The following is a 14,857-nucleotide window of genomic DNA, read 5'->3' as shown; positions in this document are numbered from 1 at the left end:
GGGCTCAGTCTCATGAGGCAAGGTTCAGATCCCAATAGAAGTCAGCTTCAAAACTGTTTTAAGGTGTTGATATTTATAACATTTGGGCAGTCAATTGTTTAAATTAAATAGAAATTAGCTTAATTTAGCAACAAGATTCAAATATTTTGCCCTAATCAAACTCAGAAGCCTATCAGATTGATACAGTGAATGACTTACACCAGAAGCTATGATTTAATGCAGTGGTGAGAGTAACTTAAGTTACAGTGTAGTTTTCCATTTAAAAAAAAAAAAAAAAAAAAAGATACCTCAAACAAGGATTTAAGAACAGATTTCTCTGAAAATTCAATTTTAAGTAGGCTTACCTCAAAATAATCACTAATTTTATGTCCCCTAGGCGTGCCTTTTCCTGAAAGGGAAACAGAGAAGGAAGGCAAACTTGATTTTATATTTGATTTTGTAAACGTAAACATCCGATGCCATTTTGAGAAACCTATTCCTGTAAATAAAGATGTACACTTAGGTGCTTCTTACAGCACCTAGTACAGAAGAGGAGCTTCTACACAGCAATAGTTAGTTTCAGGATTAGAATCCCTACATTTTTTTTTTTTTTTTAAATTAGGAGAGTTGACAAACCCAATTAGATGACATTTGTTTCTCTGCAAACAACAAGGGAAATATTTGCTCTCACAGTGTGCAATGTGGATCTCTCAAAGCTTCCTTGAAGGTAACAGAATAATAAAGGTTACTATACACAATCTACTTTTGCCTTTACATAATTTACTGTACTCACTGTGAGTAAATTAAGCCTCCCACAATCCTTCTCCGAGAGCTAGAGAGATAATGGTGATTTAATACAGATTCATTAAAGTTTAACTGTTGTTCCACCTCTCTTTCCAAACACTATAGGTACAGTCTACTATCAACAGAATCTGTTATTTTGTTGTAGGAGCAGCTTCCTATTTCCAAAATAACTATTCCTTCCATCCTCCTAATGTTCACTCACTAAGAGGAGCATGAGAGCTTGGACTGAAATCAGACTCACTCTTTTCTTTAAGATGACATTTGTTGTTTTATACTTTTGAGTACAACTTGTTCTCTAGCTGGTTGTTAAAGTAGGTTTCCAATGTTACATGGAACAAGATGTAGAAAATGAATGAAAGCTTTTCAAAGCACAGCAAAAATGAGAAAGATTTCAGCTGCAGACCGTTCCCATGTGACTAAGCACATGATATTCACATAACCCATACAAGGACCCACATCCAGTCTCTCCTTGTGCAAAGTGGCCCAATCATATATCTCCAATAAGAATTCTAGAGTTTAGAAGTAAACACCAATGTTGCAGTAAGTTGTTGTAGGACTGAATGTTTTTCTTACAATTAAAACGACTCCCAAAGGAGTACTACACGATCTCTGCAAGTACTTCAAATAAATTCCTAACAAACTGCCTGACACACCCCGGAGATGAACCATTACTCTCCTTAGACACCACAACTCTTTAAGAAGTGAGGCCAATTATCAGCTGGTCGGAAATCCTGTGAGGGGTCAGGAGAATGGGTTACCTTGACTGGTCTCATATGCTTCTGCTTTTCTTTTCCTGTTCCGCTGGTCATTCTGTTTCTTCTCAGGAGTCTGTTAAAAAATACTTCAAATTAACATTTCTGCTGTTATTCCAGAATTTAAAAATGACCAAAATAAATGACCTAAATACATAGGCTGCAGGTCCCCAATGGTCGTTCAGTTCCAGTGCATTAATTTTTGCACTCAGTATCTTAGAGAGAGACTACCTTCAGACCTATGCACAGCAAGATAAGAGAACATGTTAGAAATCAGAAGGGGGTGGGAACAGGGAAAGATTTTCTATCTTAGACATAGTAGGACTGATTCTCCATTGCCCTGTACATCATGTAGTCTTTTAGTCTGCTGCAGATTGAGCATAAAATTCAATCAAATCAGAACAGCGGTGTTTAATACCCACTTTTCACTAATCTAAATGGCTAAATAAATGCAGGACAGTTGAGAATTGGGCCCAGTCTGTTTACTTTGCCTTTCATAGGACGTATGCTCCTAAGTCACTTTAGCATTTTTTGAAAATCCCACCCAACTGACTGTAGCCATTCAATAATTGATTTCTGTGCTCTTAGTGCCTACGTGCTGTCTTGCATAAGTTACATGAAAATCATTTACACATTATGTGAAGTGTTTCAGATGTGAAGTGTTCCTTCAGCAGGACCTTCAAAACAAAGTGAGACACAAGAAAACAAAACTTGAAGTTCTATGTATTAGAAAAAAACCTATCAAGTTACTACAGAGAAAAACTGGTTCATTTCTATCACATACATTTATCCCAAAGGGGACCAACATTTTCCAGGCTATATGTTTACACATCATGTCAGCCACCACTGAAACTACAGAGGAGGAAAGCCACAGTGCCCCATTGCCACAATAAAAGGTTATGGGAAATCTTGGCCAAAACTTTTGTGGCAAACTTAAGATTCATAAGTTCTTAGAAACTGATGTCCACACAAACACAGAAACCAACCTACCTATTTTGAAGAGATAAAGGAATGAAGCTAACACAACCAGAAGTTAACCTAAGATCCAAGGAATGGAGGAGGCCATAACATGCCAGCCAGCAGTCCCTAATGGAGATGAGGTTGGTCTTTGGTTTTGTTTGGGGTGGGAGGGCAGAAAGGGTGGTTTGGTGCTTTAAAAAAAAAAAAAAAAAAGCATACGAAGAGTAGCTACTGTACCTGTGTGCTACTTTATAGAATGATATCAGTACAATGAACAGATTCTCACTGACAACATTTGATACTGGCCACTATGTAGATACAATATGGTACAAGAAACTGCTGACTAATACAAAGTCAAAGAAACAAAAGGAGTACTTGTGGCACCTTAGAGACTGACAAATTTATTTGAGCATAAGCTTTCATGAGCTACAGCTCACTTCATCGGATGCATTTGGTCAAGCATCTGATTAAGTGAGCTGTAGCTCACGAAAGCTTATGCTCAAATAATTTGTCAGTCTCTAAGGTGCCACAAGTACTCCTTTTTTTTTGCGAATACAGACTAACACGGCTGCTACTCTGAAACAAAGTCAAAGGAATCTGCACTCCACTGCTGACAGGAGCATCTAACAAATACCCTCGTGCAATAGTGATTCCAAAGGCTCTATAACAGCGTCAATAAGATTACAACAGGAGAATGCAAGTGTATTTTATCTTCATATTATCCTTAAATTAACAAAATTCAATTTTAAGTAGTCACTCGCATTCACCCAATTGCACAAGGATATAGAAGATCACCTATCCACTGCTAAAACACCAGACTGAAAAGTGAAGAGTGGCAGACAAGTGGATCTCCTTAGTTAATCTAAGTGAAACTCACTAGAAGTAGACTGTAAAGCCAGAGCAAAACAAAAATATGTAGATACTTAATACTCATGATCTTCAAATAATTGAAGACCATTTCCTAATGTACTTACCTGTCAAGTCCAGAGTTCGAGATACTGTGTATTCCTACAGTACTGACTGCACCAGATACTTGATACCTGTACTGTAATGTATTAAAGGGGAAATATGATCCAAAACTCAACACTTGGCTGGCAAGTGAAGTAGGAAGTCATCTTATTGTGGGTTTAAACAAACTATTTAAATTAGATCCTGCATTACTAACTGGCAATCTTAATTTAAATTAAAAAGTAACTGCAGTTCAACTTCGTTGTTTTAGCTGGTTTTTTGAAGTTCTTAATCCAAAATATATTGAAAGTAACCAAAAGGAAGCATGTAATACTACCATGCCTTATTTCCTTTTCATTCTACGTCAGTTTATATAAATCCTTATCTTGTACATATTTCTAAAACTTCACATGTACATAAAGTGTGAAGGAGGGTGGGTAAAGACTTGCAGTTTTGGGCAGACCAAAATAAAAGGGAGTCTGCTTGGAAAAGTCCAACTGAAAACAGCCACCAAGTACTGAAAACAGCAATTGAGGGCTTAGTTTCACAAACCACCATTCTAACTACAGTAAAACCACCCTCCTTTTTTATCTTTAATAAAGAAAAGCATCTGTTATGATGAGAAAACCTTAACTAGGTGGGCCTTGCAGGATGCTCTAACGTCCATATGACTTGGACTCAGTCTAGATTCTTCTAGTAACCTGTTCCACACAAAAGCCCTGAACTAGGAAATCTTCGTCTCCAGCTCACGTAATTCATTCTGGGCTTTGTTAGCCCATTCACGTTTAACCTATAACTGATGATTATTAGGAACAGTTGCTGCTTACCTCCAATTCTTTATCGCTCAGAGAGCCCACGCTGCACAAGCTCTGATTGGAAGACTCGCTATTTAATGGACCCTGCAGGAGGAAAAACAAAAACAAAGTTTTCATATAAGGCAAGAAAGCTGTGGACATGTCTTAGTTTCAGCTCAGCCTTCAAAACATTTTGCAATGACATTCTCATGCCCATTTGTAACATCACATTCTAACAACCCTGGTAACATTAGTAAAGGTCTAAAACAATTAGCTTGTGAAAGAAAACATTTTGAATTGCTGAATAGTAAAGCAAAGCAGCTCTTCCAGCAAACATCTGCTTGACCCAGGGCTAAGAATTTTAAGGTATTTTCCATTTGGCAAGCTGGCTGTTACTGCTGTCATGTATTAGTGGTACTGGTTGAGATTTCAGGGAACTTCTCTTGCTAGACTATTTCATTCATCCTTGACTGACCTCAAACTAGAGACGTTTGCTCCTGTCACACCAAAAATTAGTGTCTGAAAGAAGACTTTGAGCCAGACTTACAAAGGTATTTAGGCACCAAAAGATGCTGATAGACCACTAATTGTCTTAGGCACTTTTGCAAATCCCACTAGGTGACTATCTGCAACATCAGGCATCTAAATACCTTTGTAAATCTGGTCCAAAGACTGCAGTAAATCCAATCTAAAAGGAAACTGGAGTTGCAGTTTGGTGTAATACCCTCACACAAATAGTTGAAAATTAGTTAGGCTATCTTTCCAAAGACATAAAAATCAAGATTCATAGTTAACGATCCAAAACCTTTACTGAGAAGTGACAGGACAAAACCACTCCTCCGGGGGGGAGGGGAGGGTTGTTTTTGTTTTTACTCCTTTTCACCCCTTAAATTTGGAGGATGGTGGGTTGGCTTGCAACAGCATAATAAAGGCTTAAGATACAAGATGATTTTAATTAGCAAGTAGAAAGGGTAATCAACACTAAGCATATTTTCCAACTGGAACAGTGTAAAGGCAGCACTGTAGATTTCAACGTTACCACCACCTCATGGCTCACTGAAAGAATAAGTCCCACTGTCTGGCCAAGAGAAACCTCCTCCCTTGGTGTAAGAGCTATATCTGCTCTACTTATGAGGCATCCAAAAACAAAAGCTTTGATGCGCCATCATAGAAGAAAAGGAGTACTTGTGGCACCTTAGAGACTAACAAATTTATTAGAGCATAAGCTTTCGTGAGCTAGAGCTCACTTCATCGGATGCATCCGATGAAGTGAGCTGTAGCTCACGAAAGCTTATGCTCTAATAAATTTGTTAGTCTCTAAGGTGCCACAAGTACTCCTTTTCTTTTTGCGAATACAGAGTAACACAGCTGCTACTCTGAAACCCATCATAGAAGAGACACCATCACCGTAGTTCATTATTATACCAAGTTAATTCTCCATATGAGTGAAATGGAGACTGTGCTGAAACAACAGCATAACCAAGCCAGATTTGTGAGGAAACCCTTCCCCCCACCTCAGATTTATATACCGAATATTCCAGGAGTACTAGCACTAGTATGTTTAAATAAAGTTAAGGTTGTGATACATCCCAGTCAGAACCAAAAAGTTCAAAATAAGGCCCTTTACTTCCTCCCCAAAACCATTTATCAGCACAAAAAATGGTTTCAAGCTTTAAAAAAAAAAATGCATTCCTCCCTTCCCCCCAAAACACATGGCAATTTAAAATCTAACTGGTTTTAAACATTTATTCACAGTAAGTTGTTCTTGACAGACTCTTGTACTCCAATTACCATCTGGGTGCATTTTTTAAAATGACCAAGTGATAAACCCCTGACAACAGGATTTAACAGAAGTGCCAATGCTAACCTTAGATACAGACACAGCCTTCATGTGGCTGTAATAAACTTAATATGGCACTTATAGCAAGTAGTGACTGAAGGTTAATCTCTTTGCCCATGTAAAAAAGCTTGTTTATAAACTTCACAAATGATGTTCTCTAAAATCCATCATTTCCTTTTATGAACCTGAACCTCAACAGTACGATCAAGACGTCAGCATTTGGTACAATGTTACAGCTTTGCTTCTACACCTTAATAAAGCTTATTAGGTACAGAAGTGTCCCAGATTTGTGCCCTGCCTCGGACACCTTAACGGTTTCTAATATTATGAAGATGAAAGTGAACACTCTTCCCACAATCTCACTGCCTCCATTTCACTCATGGAGATTAAGCAACAGAAAACAGCTGCTCCTAAAATGCCACATTTGAGCTTTTCAAGGCACCTTGCGCTCAGGAGGATATTTCAATTTGTTTAAGGAGGATCTACATTTCATCCCACTGACTTGTATACTAGGAAAGTCAGAGGGATAATTTGATGTAGGCTGTGGGCAGTCAGAAAAGGGTCTCTAGAAATGTCAGATGTGTAATTATCCTCAATGATGTACATAGACGACCCTATTCAGTCTGAGTTAACAAAATTGTTTTCTTAACTGCTCACCCTGAAAACTCAACATGGAATCTGAAAGTCACGCAGTGTTCTTCTGACCTTTGACACCATCACCAGAAATAACTATTCTGCATCTGAACATGGCAGGTCTAATTAAGGTCTAGGTACAGCTACGGAAGAGCAAGCTGGAATTGAGTCTGCTTCACAAATCAACAAAATAGTTATTCAATTCTAATCAGTTTCTTGAAGGACAGAATTCAGAATGCAGTGCCGAATTTAGTTTTACCTTAATTTCTTTCTGAGGCTTCTCTCAAAGAAGCACTCCTCTTGGAAATCACAAGAGACAAATATCCTCATGCCTCCAACACCAATAATATCCAGGGAAAGAGAGAATGGACTAGTCGTCCATTCTTCTATCCCATACCACGGCCAAAATCAAAGAACACTCAGGCTCCAGTTCTACATGAATAGCAAGATACACTGTATTTAAAATGCAGCCCTAGAAGATGGACAATGATTAACAGGGAACAAGATTGTGTATCGAAGCCTGTCTCTACAAAAGTGTTCCTCAGTGAAACCCTCCTCTAGTGGTTTATATAGTACCTTTTATCTTAGGTCCTCAAAGTACTTTGCAAAGCTTTAACCATAGGTTTATAGACAAGGAACTGAAGTCAAACAACTGGTTTATGTATCACAAGGCAAGTCAGCAAAGGACTCTGTAATAGAACACAGGTTTTCTGACTCCCAGTCTTCTATTACAGCACATTGCCTTTTCTGACCACTAGAATACATGCTAAACAGGAGTGGTGAAGATTTCTGATGACCCAGAAAGCCTAAGGAACATAGTGAAGTTCTCAGCTAAATCCCGTCTCACAATGCTACTTGAGTTTCCCCAAGTCATCTAATCAGACGCCCACTGATCTTCCTGGTGACACGAGAAATCAAGTGCTTAGCAAAACTACTTATAGCAACAGGTTTAGATAAAACACTAAGTCTGTACATATTAGGTCCCCCCCCCATTTAACTATAAGAAGTTGAAACTACAATATTCATTCCTGTTTTTTTTTCCTATTTAGCTCTATGTGTCTGACACAAGAACAAATGTACAGCACTTAATTTCCACTCATCTTGTGACTGTTTAAAATTAAAAAATACACTAAAATTAGGTACAGAATTAATCCAAAGAAGATAGAAGATCTTATCAAAGAAAGCAGGGAAATAACACTTGGCATAGAGTATACAAAACAAAATAAAAGTCTGGTGACAATGTATTGTAGAGTCAATTAACCCTCAAGAAGGAACTTGCCAATTCCTTACTGTCACTTTTGGATCAGGAGAAGTTTGCCCAGGATCTTCCTTGCTACTAGGAAGTCCAACGGCACTGCATTTTTGGCTGTGTTACAGATGACTAATTTAAGAGTATTGTTTCAAGATAATACTCCACTGGAGAAGTTTTGCCTTAAGTCTACTCATTTAGTGTAATCAGTGCAAGGAAACAGGGGGTCACTCACCATCTTGAAGTATAGGCCATTTAAATTTAAAAAAAGGGGTTTTTGGAGGGCCTACCCACTGGCAAGGCAATTCTCCATAATTGCATTCATTGCTTCCCAAGGAAGCAATTTCCCGATGATATAAAGCAGGGTGTTCTTTCCCACTTGTGATTTACCTGACAGTGCTGCTCCAAGGCCCACGTCTGAAGTATCTGCACACAACACAATCTTCATATTGTAATTTAGCTGCAAAAGCATTACTGACCGGCAAGAATCTTCCTTAAGGGTTTTGAAAGCCTGCTCACATTTGGCAACTCACACAAGCTGGTCAGTCATTTCCTTTTTTGTAAGAACCATGGGAAGGGTTGCAGTCAAGCTGTATTGGCTTACATTGCGATGGAAGTAACCCACCGCCCCTTAGGAAAGCCCTCATCTGACATTGTTTAGTGGAAGTGGACAAGCGTAACAGCATCCACCTTGTCTGGCTCCAGCTTAAGTCTATCCATTCCCCAATGTGAAATAAATGTATTACCTCAGCCACCTCCAAGTGGACATCAAACAACAATTTACAACACACCGTATGTGATCCTCTCACAACTTGGTTTAGATGGTTCTCATCAATCTCAACCACAGTGAACTAGCCCAGAGTTATTTGTACCACATTTACCATCTGCTTGAATGTAGTGGATGCATTCCTCATGGTGAAAGGTAACATGAAATCTACAGGGAGTCACAGAGGATAATTTTGAATAGCAACCTCTGCTAAAACCTCCTTTCAACTCAACTGCAGAAGCACACTTGATTAGACCGAACCAGGATGATCCTTCTCAGGTGACCCAAACCTGTGCAATTTCCACATCTGCAAGTCCACAGAGAAGCGAAGGGGCTATATAAATTGTTCTCTCAGTTTTAAATGCAAACAATTGATCCTTTCCAATTCCATTGCAAGTTAGGGTCACTTACACAAATTTGAACCAAGATAACCAAAAGGTGTGACTTGTGAGGTAACTCCCTTCTCTTCACGTGTCAGTATAATAATGCCTGCATCTGTAATTTTCACTCCATGCATCCGATGAAGTGGGTTCTAGCCCACAAAAGCTTATGCCCAAATAAATCTGTTAGTCTTTAAGGTGCCACCGGACTCCTTGTTTTTGTGGATACAGACTAACAAGGCTACCCCCTGATGTTGATAAAAGGTGTGAATTACAACTGATCTAATTACTTTTGTGCTAGTTAGTAAGTAGCCCACCCCAAGATGAAACGTTTCACAAATATTCTTCCTTATTTCATGCTTTATTTATCTCAATATAAGAAAGACATCCTTCACACACAAGTGATATTTGAAACTTCTGCAATACTGGTTAAATCTGGATCTTTCCAAACATCTAGTTAAAAAGATAAATATGCTACCAACAAAGTTTCTATAGGTCACCTCTGCTGCGTTTGAGAGGTAGGTAAGTTTACAACTTTGAAAACTAGGTAACTCGTGAAAAGTGAGTCAATCTCTCAGGTTTGGCCTACACTTGAAAGTTCTATCGTTATAGCTACATTGCTGAGGGTGTGATAAAACCACACCTCTGACTGACACAGTTATGCTGACATAACCCTCAGTGTAGAGCAGTGGTTCTCAACCTATTTACCACCCTGGGTCATGTATGCAGCTCTCTGTGTTATGCAGGCCGCATCCACACAATATGTATACTACCGGTATGGCTCTGAGGATGTCATATGGGCCACAGCTGTGTGGGCTGCGGGTTGAGAACCACTGGTGTAGACGCAGCTATGTCAACAGAAGAGTGCTTCCCTCAATTGAGCTAACGTCGTTTCTACACTGTTGGTGTTCCTACAATGACAGGAAAACCTCAGTATAGTGTCCATAGGATAGACATATGCTAATGCTTTGCACACTTTTATGGCAGCTTTCATCTACAAATTTCAGAGTGCTTTACAAGCACTGATGAATTAATCACTACCTCCCAGCAACAAAGGTTGTATTCTCATTTTATGCATGGGAAAATTGAGGCAGAAACAGGTCTACTTACCTAAAGGTCACACTGAGTCAGTGACAGAGCTGAAGTAGAACCCAGATCTGACTTCCATTCTGTGCTTTAGTAGCTATATGTGCTTATTATTTATTTCAAATCCATCCAGATAATTATTAAGTTTTCAGGATTAAAAGGAGACAAAGTACTCTAGGCAATTCCTTTGCTAGCAGATTAATCCATTTATATAACTCAGAACTCCTACTCTGCGCATCTACCAAAGTGATATATGCCATCATGTGCCAGCAATGCCCCTCTGCCATGTACACTGGTCAAACTGGACAGTCTCTACATAAAACAATAAATGGACACAAATCAGACATCAAGAATTATAACATTTGAAAACCAGTTGGAGAACACTTCAATCTCTCTGGTCACTCGATTACAGACCTAAGAGTGGCTATTCTTCAACAAAAAAACTTCAAGAACAGATTCCAACAAGAGACTGCTGAATTGGAATTAATTTGCAAACTGGATACAATTAACTTAGGCTTGAATAGAGACTGGGAGTGGATGGGTCATTACACAAAGTAGAACTATTTCCCCATGTTATTCCCACCCCCCTGCCGCTGTTCCACAGACGTTCTTGTCAACTGCTGGAAATGGCCAACCTTGCTTATCACTACAAAAGATTTTCTTCCTCCCCTGCTCATCTTAAGTGTGTATGGCAACACCCATTGTTTCATGTTCTCTGTGTATAAATCTCCCCACTATATTTTCCACTGAATGCAGCCGATGAAGTGAGCTGTAGCTCACGAAAGCTTATGCTCAAATACATTTGTTAGTCTCTAAGGTGCCACAAGTACCCCTTTTCTTTTTGCGAATACAGACTAACACGGCTGTGACTCTGAAACAACTCCTTCTCTATGAATGTTTGCATTAATTACATGGTAGATAACTTTTTGGGAGAGCATTATTTCCCTCCGAGGAAAAAATGCAGCCACTCAACTTTCAGTCCTCTACTAGGTAACTTTGCAGCTAAATCTGAGAGGTCTAGTTGCTAAGCTTATTTTGGCGATAAAAGAAACGCAATTCTGGGCAGACACAGGGTTTACAAAGCAAAAACAGGTTGAAAAATATTTTTGTTTTTATGGAAACAATGTACTTTTTTTTGGATCTAGATATCCTGCAACACAAACACTATTCAGGCTGTATTTGTTTCCATGTCCCTCTTTATTGTATCCTACATGCAAATTCAAAGACAGTAGTGACAGAGAGACCAATGCTTCTTGAGTTCTAGTGTACCCATTTGGACCTAGATAATTACTATAGCCAAATAAAGAGGGTCAGTGCTGTCTTGAAGTATTGCAGTTTTTAAATTTAGAATTTTTTTTTCTAACCATGAGTGAATCAGCACAGCTGCAAGAAAGCAAACTGGGACACATTTAACTTGTTGGTTCCCAATAGCAGGCTGGTGGATGACGGGTATGTTACAATAATGATCCATCCTGATTTAGCCTGAATGGTGAAGGCAGGAGTGTATGTGCACTTTTCCACCCCCAACTAGCTATCCCTCTTCATATCTCGTACAAATACCTTGAAATGGTACAAATCCTTTGGAACCATCCCACTTTGCATCTTACCAGCAGTGAGATAAAGGAAGGTGATGCAGAAGAGAAGAGACACAAAACTAAATGTTATCCACAGGAATTCAAACTACAGCTTATCTTCAACACTGACTGACCCAAAGTGGGAAACAGAGGTTTAGTTAGAAGTATGCCTCACAATTGAACTTTACTGTTCATTTGCTAAATGAAACCTAAGCTATGTGAGCTATTAAATAAATAACCAAGTACCAGCTCATGTCAGGAATTCACAAAGCAAGACCTTCCTGAATCAACATAGGCATGAATTTGGTAAAGGAATACATTTAAACTGTATAGCAATGCTAGGTGTCCAACAAGTCACCATTGCTTTGAAGATGTCTAGCTACATGGTTGTTTCATGGAGATGGAGTTCCATCAACTGCCTAGAAACACTGCTTTCATGTACCTGTGATTTCAGTTGTTTCAAGAGTTTCTAAAAAGGCATGTTCTTTAATTTCCGAGGCTGAGGAAATTCAGTGCAAGTCCATACTGGTTTTCAGGTGGAAACGCTCTTATAAACGGTGTTATTTCCCCAGATTTGCAAGTGAACAAAAGTAAAAAAAACCTATATATGCTGTAATTAGTAGTAAGAACACAAACTAGCATTTGTTTATTTTGCACAGGCCTGATTTGTGCTTTATGTTTATGAATAAACAACAAGCAATAAGCCCAATTAATAAAAGGCAGTTAATTCAATGTTACAGCTGCCTGTCCTACTCACCCAATAGGAAAGCATCTGAGACGACATTTACTTTCTTCCTTTTATGCAACAAACAGCAATAGAATACCTTCCATTCCAAGAGGCTGATGCCAATCCCACTAGATGGCACTAACTTGTTTGAAGAGGCTTTCCTTCCACACCCAATTAAAGAGAGCGAAAATCTTCCTTAAGTCTATTAAAAACCATATCATGGGTTTCCAAACATGCTCACTTCGAAACACTGAGATATAGATGCCAGTGCCAAGCGTGACGGGCAGAGATTTTGAAAAACCATTGACCCAGTGGGGCATATAGTATCTGGGATTAAGATTACACCCACAGATTGTGGTACTGTACATATTTTATACTAGACAAAGTTACTACTGTACATTCTGCTTCTGCCATGAAGCCTGAGAAATAATGGGAAATTGCTGTTCTCTTTAGAAAAAAGAAAAGGAGTACCTGTGGCACCTTAGAGACTAACAAATTTATTTGAGCATAAGCTTTTGTGAGCTACAGCTCACTTCATTACAAAAGCTTATGTTTAAATAAATTTGTTAGTCTCTAAGGTGCCAAAAGTACTCCTTTTCTTTTTGCGAATACAAACTAACATGGCTGCTTCTCTGAAACCTGTTCTCTTTAGAGAGATCAAGTTATGGTTCAATGGCATGAGAATTAGCAAGGTAGCTTTCAATATTAACCTGAACAGTGGAAGGGCATTTTTCTCCCAATGTATAGTTTCCTAGATCTCTTAAAATTATTTCTTTGTAACGCTCTCCTCAAAGTAGTTAGCCACTATATAATATAAAGAGATGGGGGTCCTGCCCTCAAGAAGCCTACAATCTAAGGGTATGTCTATACTAGAAATTTGCACTGCTTTAACTATATTTGTATACCCTGTATAGTTAAAGAGGTCTAACGCCACCACCCCCACCGCTCAACCATGGGCACAATTATATCAGTAGCTCACCCCATGCAAGAAGGGGAATAACTATACCAGTACAAGTCTTCTTCATACCAGAAAAACTGCATCCCATTAGTGTTTTTACTTATATTACTATTTCAGTTAAAAAAAAATCACATACCTAACGGAAAGTAAAACTTAAGTTTGGACCAGGCCTTAGTAAGCTTCTTTTAAGTTGCAAACTGTTTACTTACTGATCTGTTTCCAGGGCTTCATAATACAACTGCTGCATAAATTAGTTCAGAAACAAAATATAAACTTGGATAGCACCATTCCAAGCTTCGATTTATTTTGTACTTTTCATAAGAAAAAGGCAAATCAGCTACTGAGTTCCCTCTTCCCAATATGATTCTAACAAGTGGCTAAACCTTTTATAGCAACAGGTTATCTGGTTATATTTCCTTTCCAGCTTGATACGGTCTGAAACTCAGTGTGTTTAAAGTGTGCAAACTGGAATGTTATCACTGTTCCACTGTCATCTTAAGAACTAGAATGGTGGGAGAAATGAAGAGACGCTACTACAGGAGCTAACACACTATACACACACAAACATATGGAGATCAAACCCAAGAGTAGTATTTCAAACAAAAGGATGAGTTACACAAATTACTACTGAATGTCTGACGCAAGAAATGCAACTACTGATCAGTTACAAAGTCATACATTAAAAGAAGGGTAGGATTTTGCTAGCAGGTTGCAAACCCAAGAGCATGCAAGCTTACCTCTGAATAAGCAAATTTTAGTTGAATATAACTGAGCTCACACATGTTCAGTGGTTCTCAAAGAAGAATTGAATGGACAAGTTCCTGATGGCCTTAACCCTGGTTAATGCAAGTTCATCATAACTGTGTCCACGCTTACGTGGACTCGTATTCGGTTCCCAAACAAGCCCTTGAGATAGGAAAGAGGTGAGTTACACTGCCTCCTCCAAAAGAAACGATGATGTGGTCCATGAAAAAAATTGAGCAAACCTTAAAAACTAACTCTTCATTACAAATCAAACGCACACACACTGTAGTGTCTATGCATACAGAGGCAAATGCCTCATACTATTTTTAGTATTGTACATTCCTCTTTACACACTCTTTAAAATAAGTTAGTGGACAAAACAAAACTAATAGTGAACAACTTTCCCTTAGTGGAACAGCACTAGTTATGTAAAAAAAAAACCCAAACTGAAGTGTGCAAAATAGGTCAAGATTTGCACCTGCTATCACAGGTACTTTTACTCACTTTGGCAACACCTACTCCAGTGAACCTAGCCTCCAACAGTTCCTGCCGTCGTGGGTCCAGGCTATGCAACTCTTCCATCATTTCTGCTGCTATGAGAGAAAAATATGCCATATTACGCAATGCAAGGAAAAGAACGTATTGATGATGCACAAAAATAGT

General features: G+C 38.7%; 1 protein-coding gene across 1 annotated transcript in view; it reads right to left on the bottom strand.

Moving 5' to 3' along the window:
• TLK2 (tousled like kinase 2) overlaps nt 1-14,857 on the bottom strand; it is a 54,304-nt gene that overhangs the window by 37,069 nt on the left and 2,378 nt on the right. The window contains 4 exon segments of the mRNA XM_038385639.2: nt 345-388; nt 1,542-1,611; nt 4,271-4,342; nt 14,699-14,787. Of these exon segments, the coding sequence (XP_038241567.1) occupies nt 345-388; nt 1,542-1,611; nt 4,271-4,342; nt 14,699-14,779 (267 nt within the window). The 5' untranslated portion in view covers nt 14,780-14,787.

This window comes from Dermochelys coriacea, chromosome 27 (genome assembly GCF_009764565.3).
Source record: "Dermochelys coriacea isolate rDerCor1 chromosome 27, rDerCor1.pri.v4, whole genome shotgun sequence".
In the NCBI taxonomy this organism is placed as follows: domain Eukaryota; kingdom Metazoa; phylum Chordata; order Testudines; family Dermochelyidae; genus Dermochelys; species Dermochelys coriacea.
The sequence above is the reverse complement of the archived record's forward strand: the minus strand, read 5'-3'. Positions and strand labels throughout refer to the sequence as shown.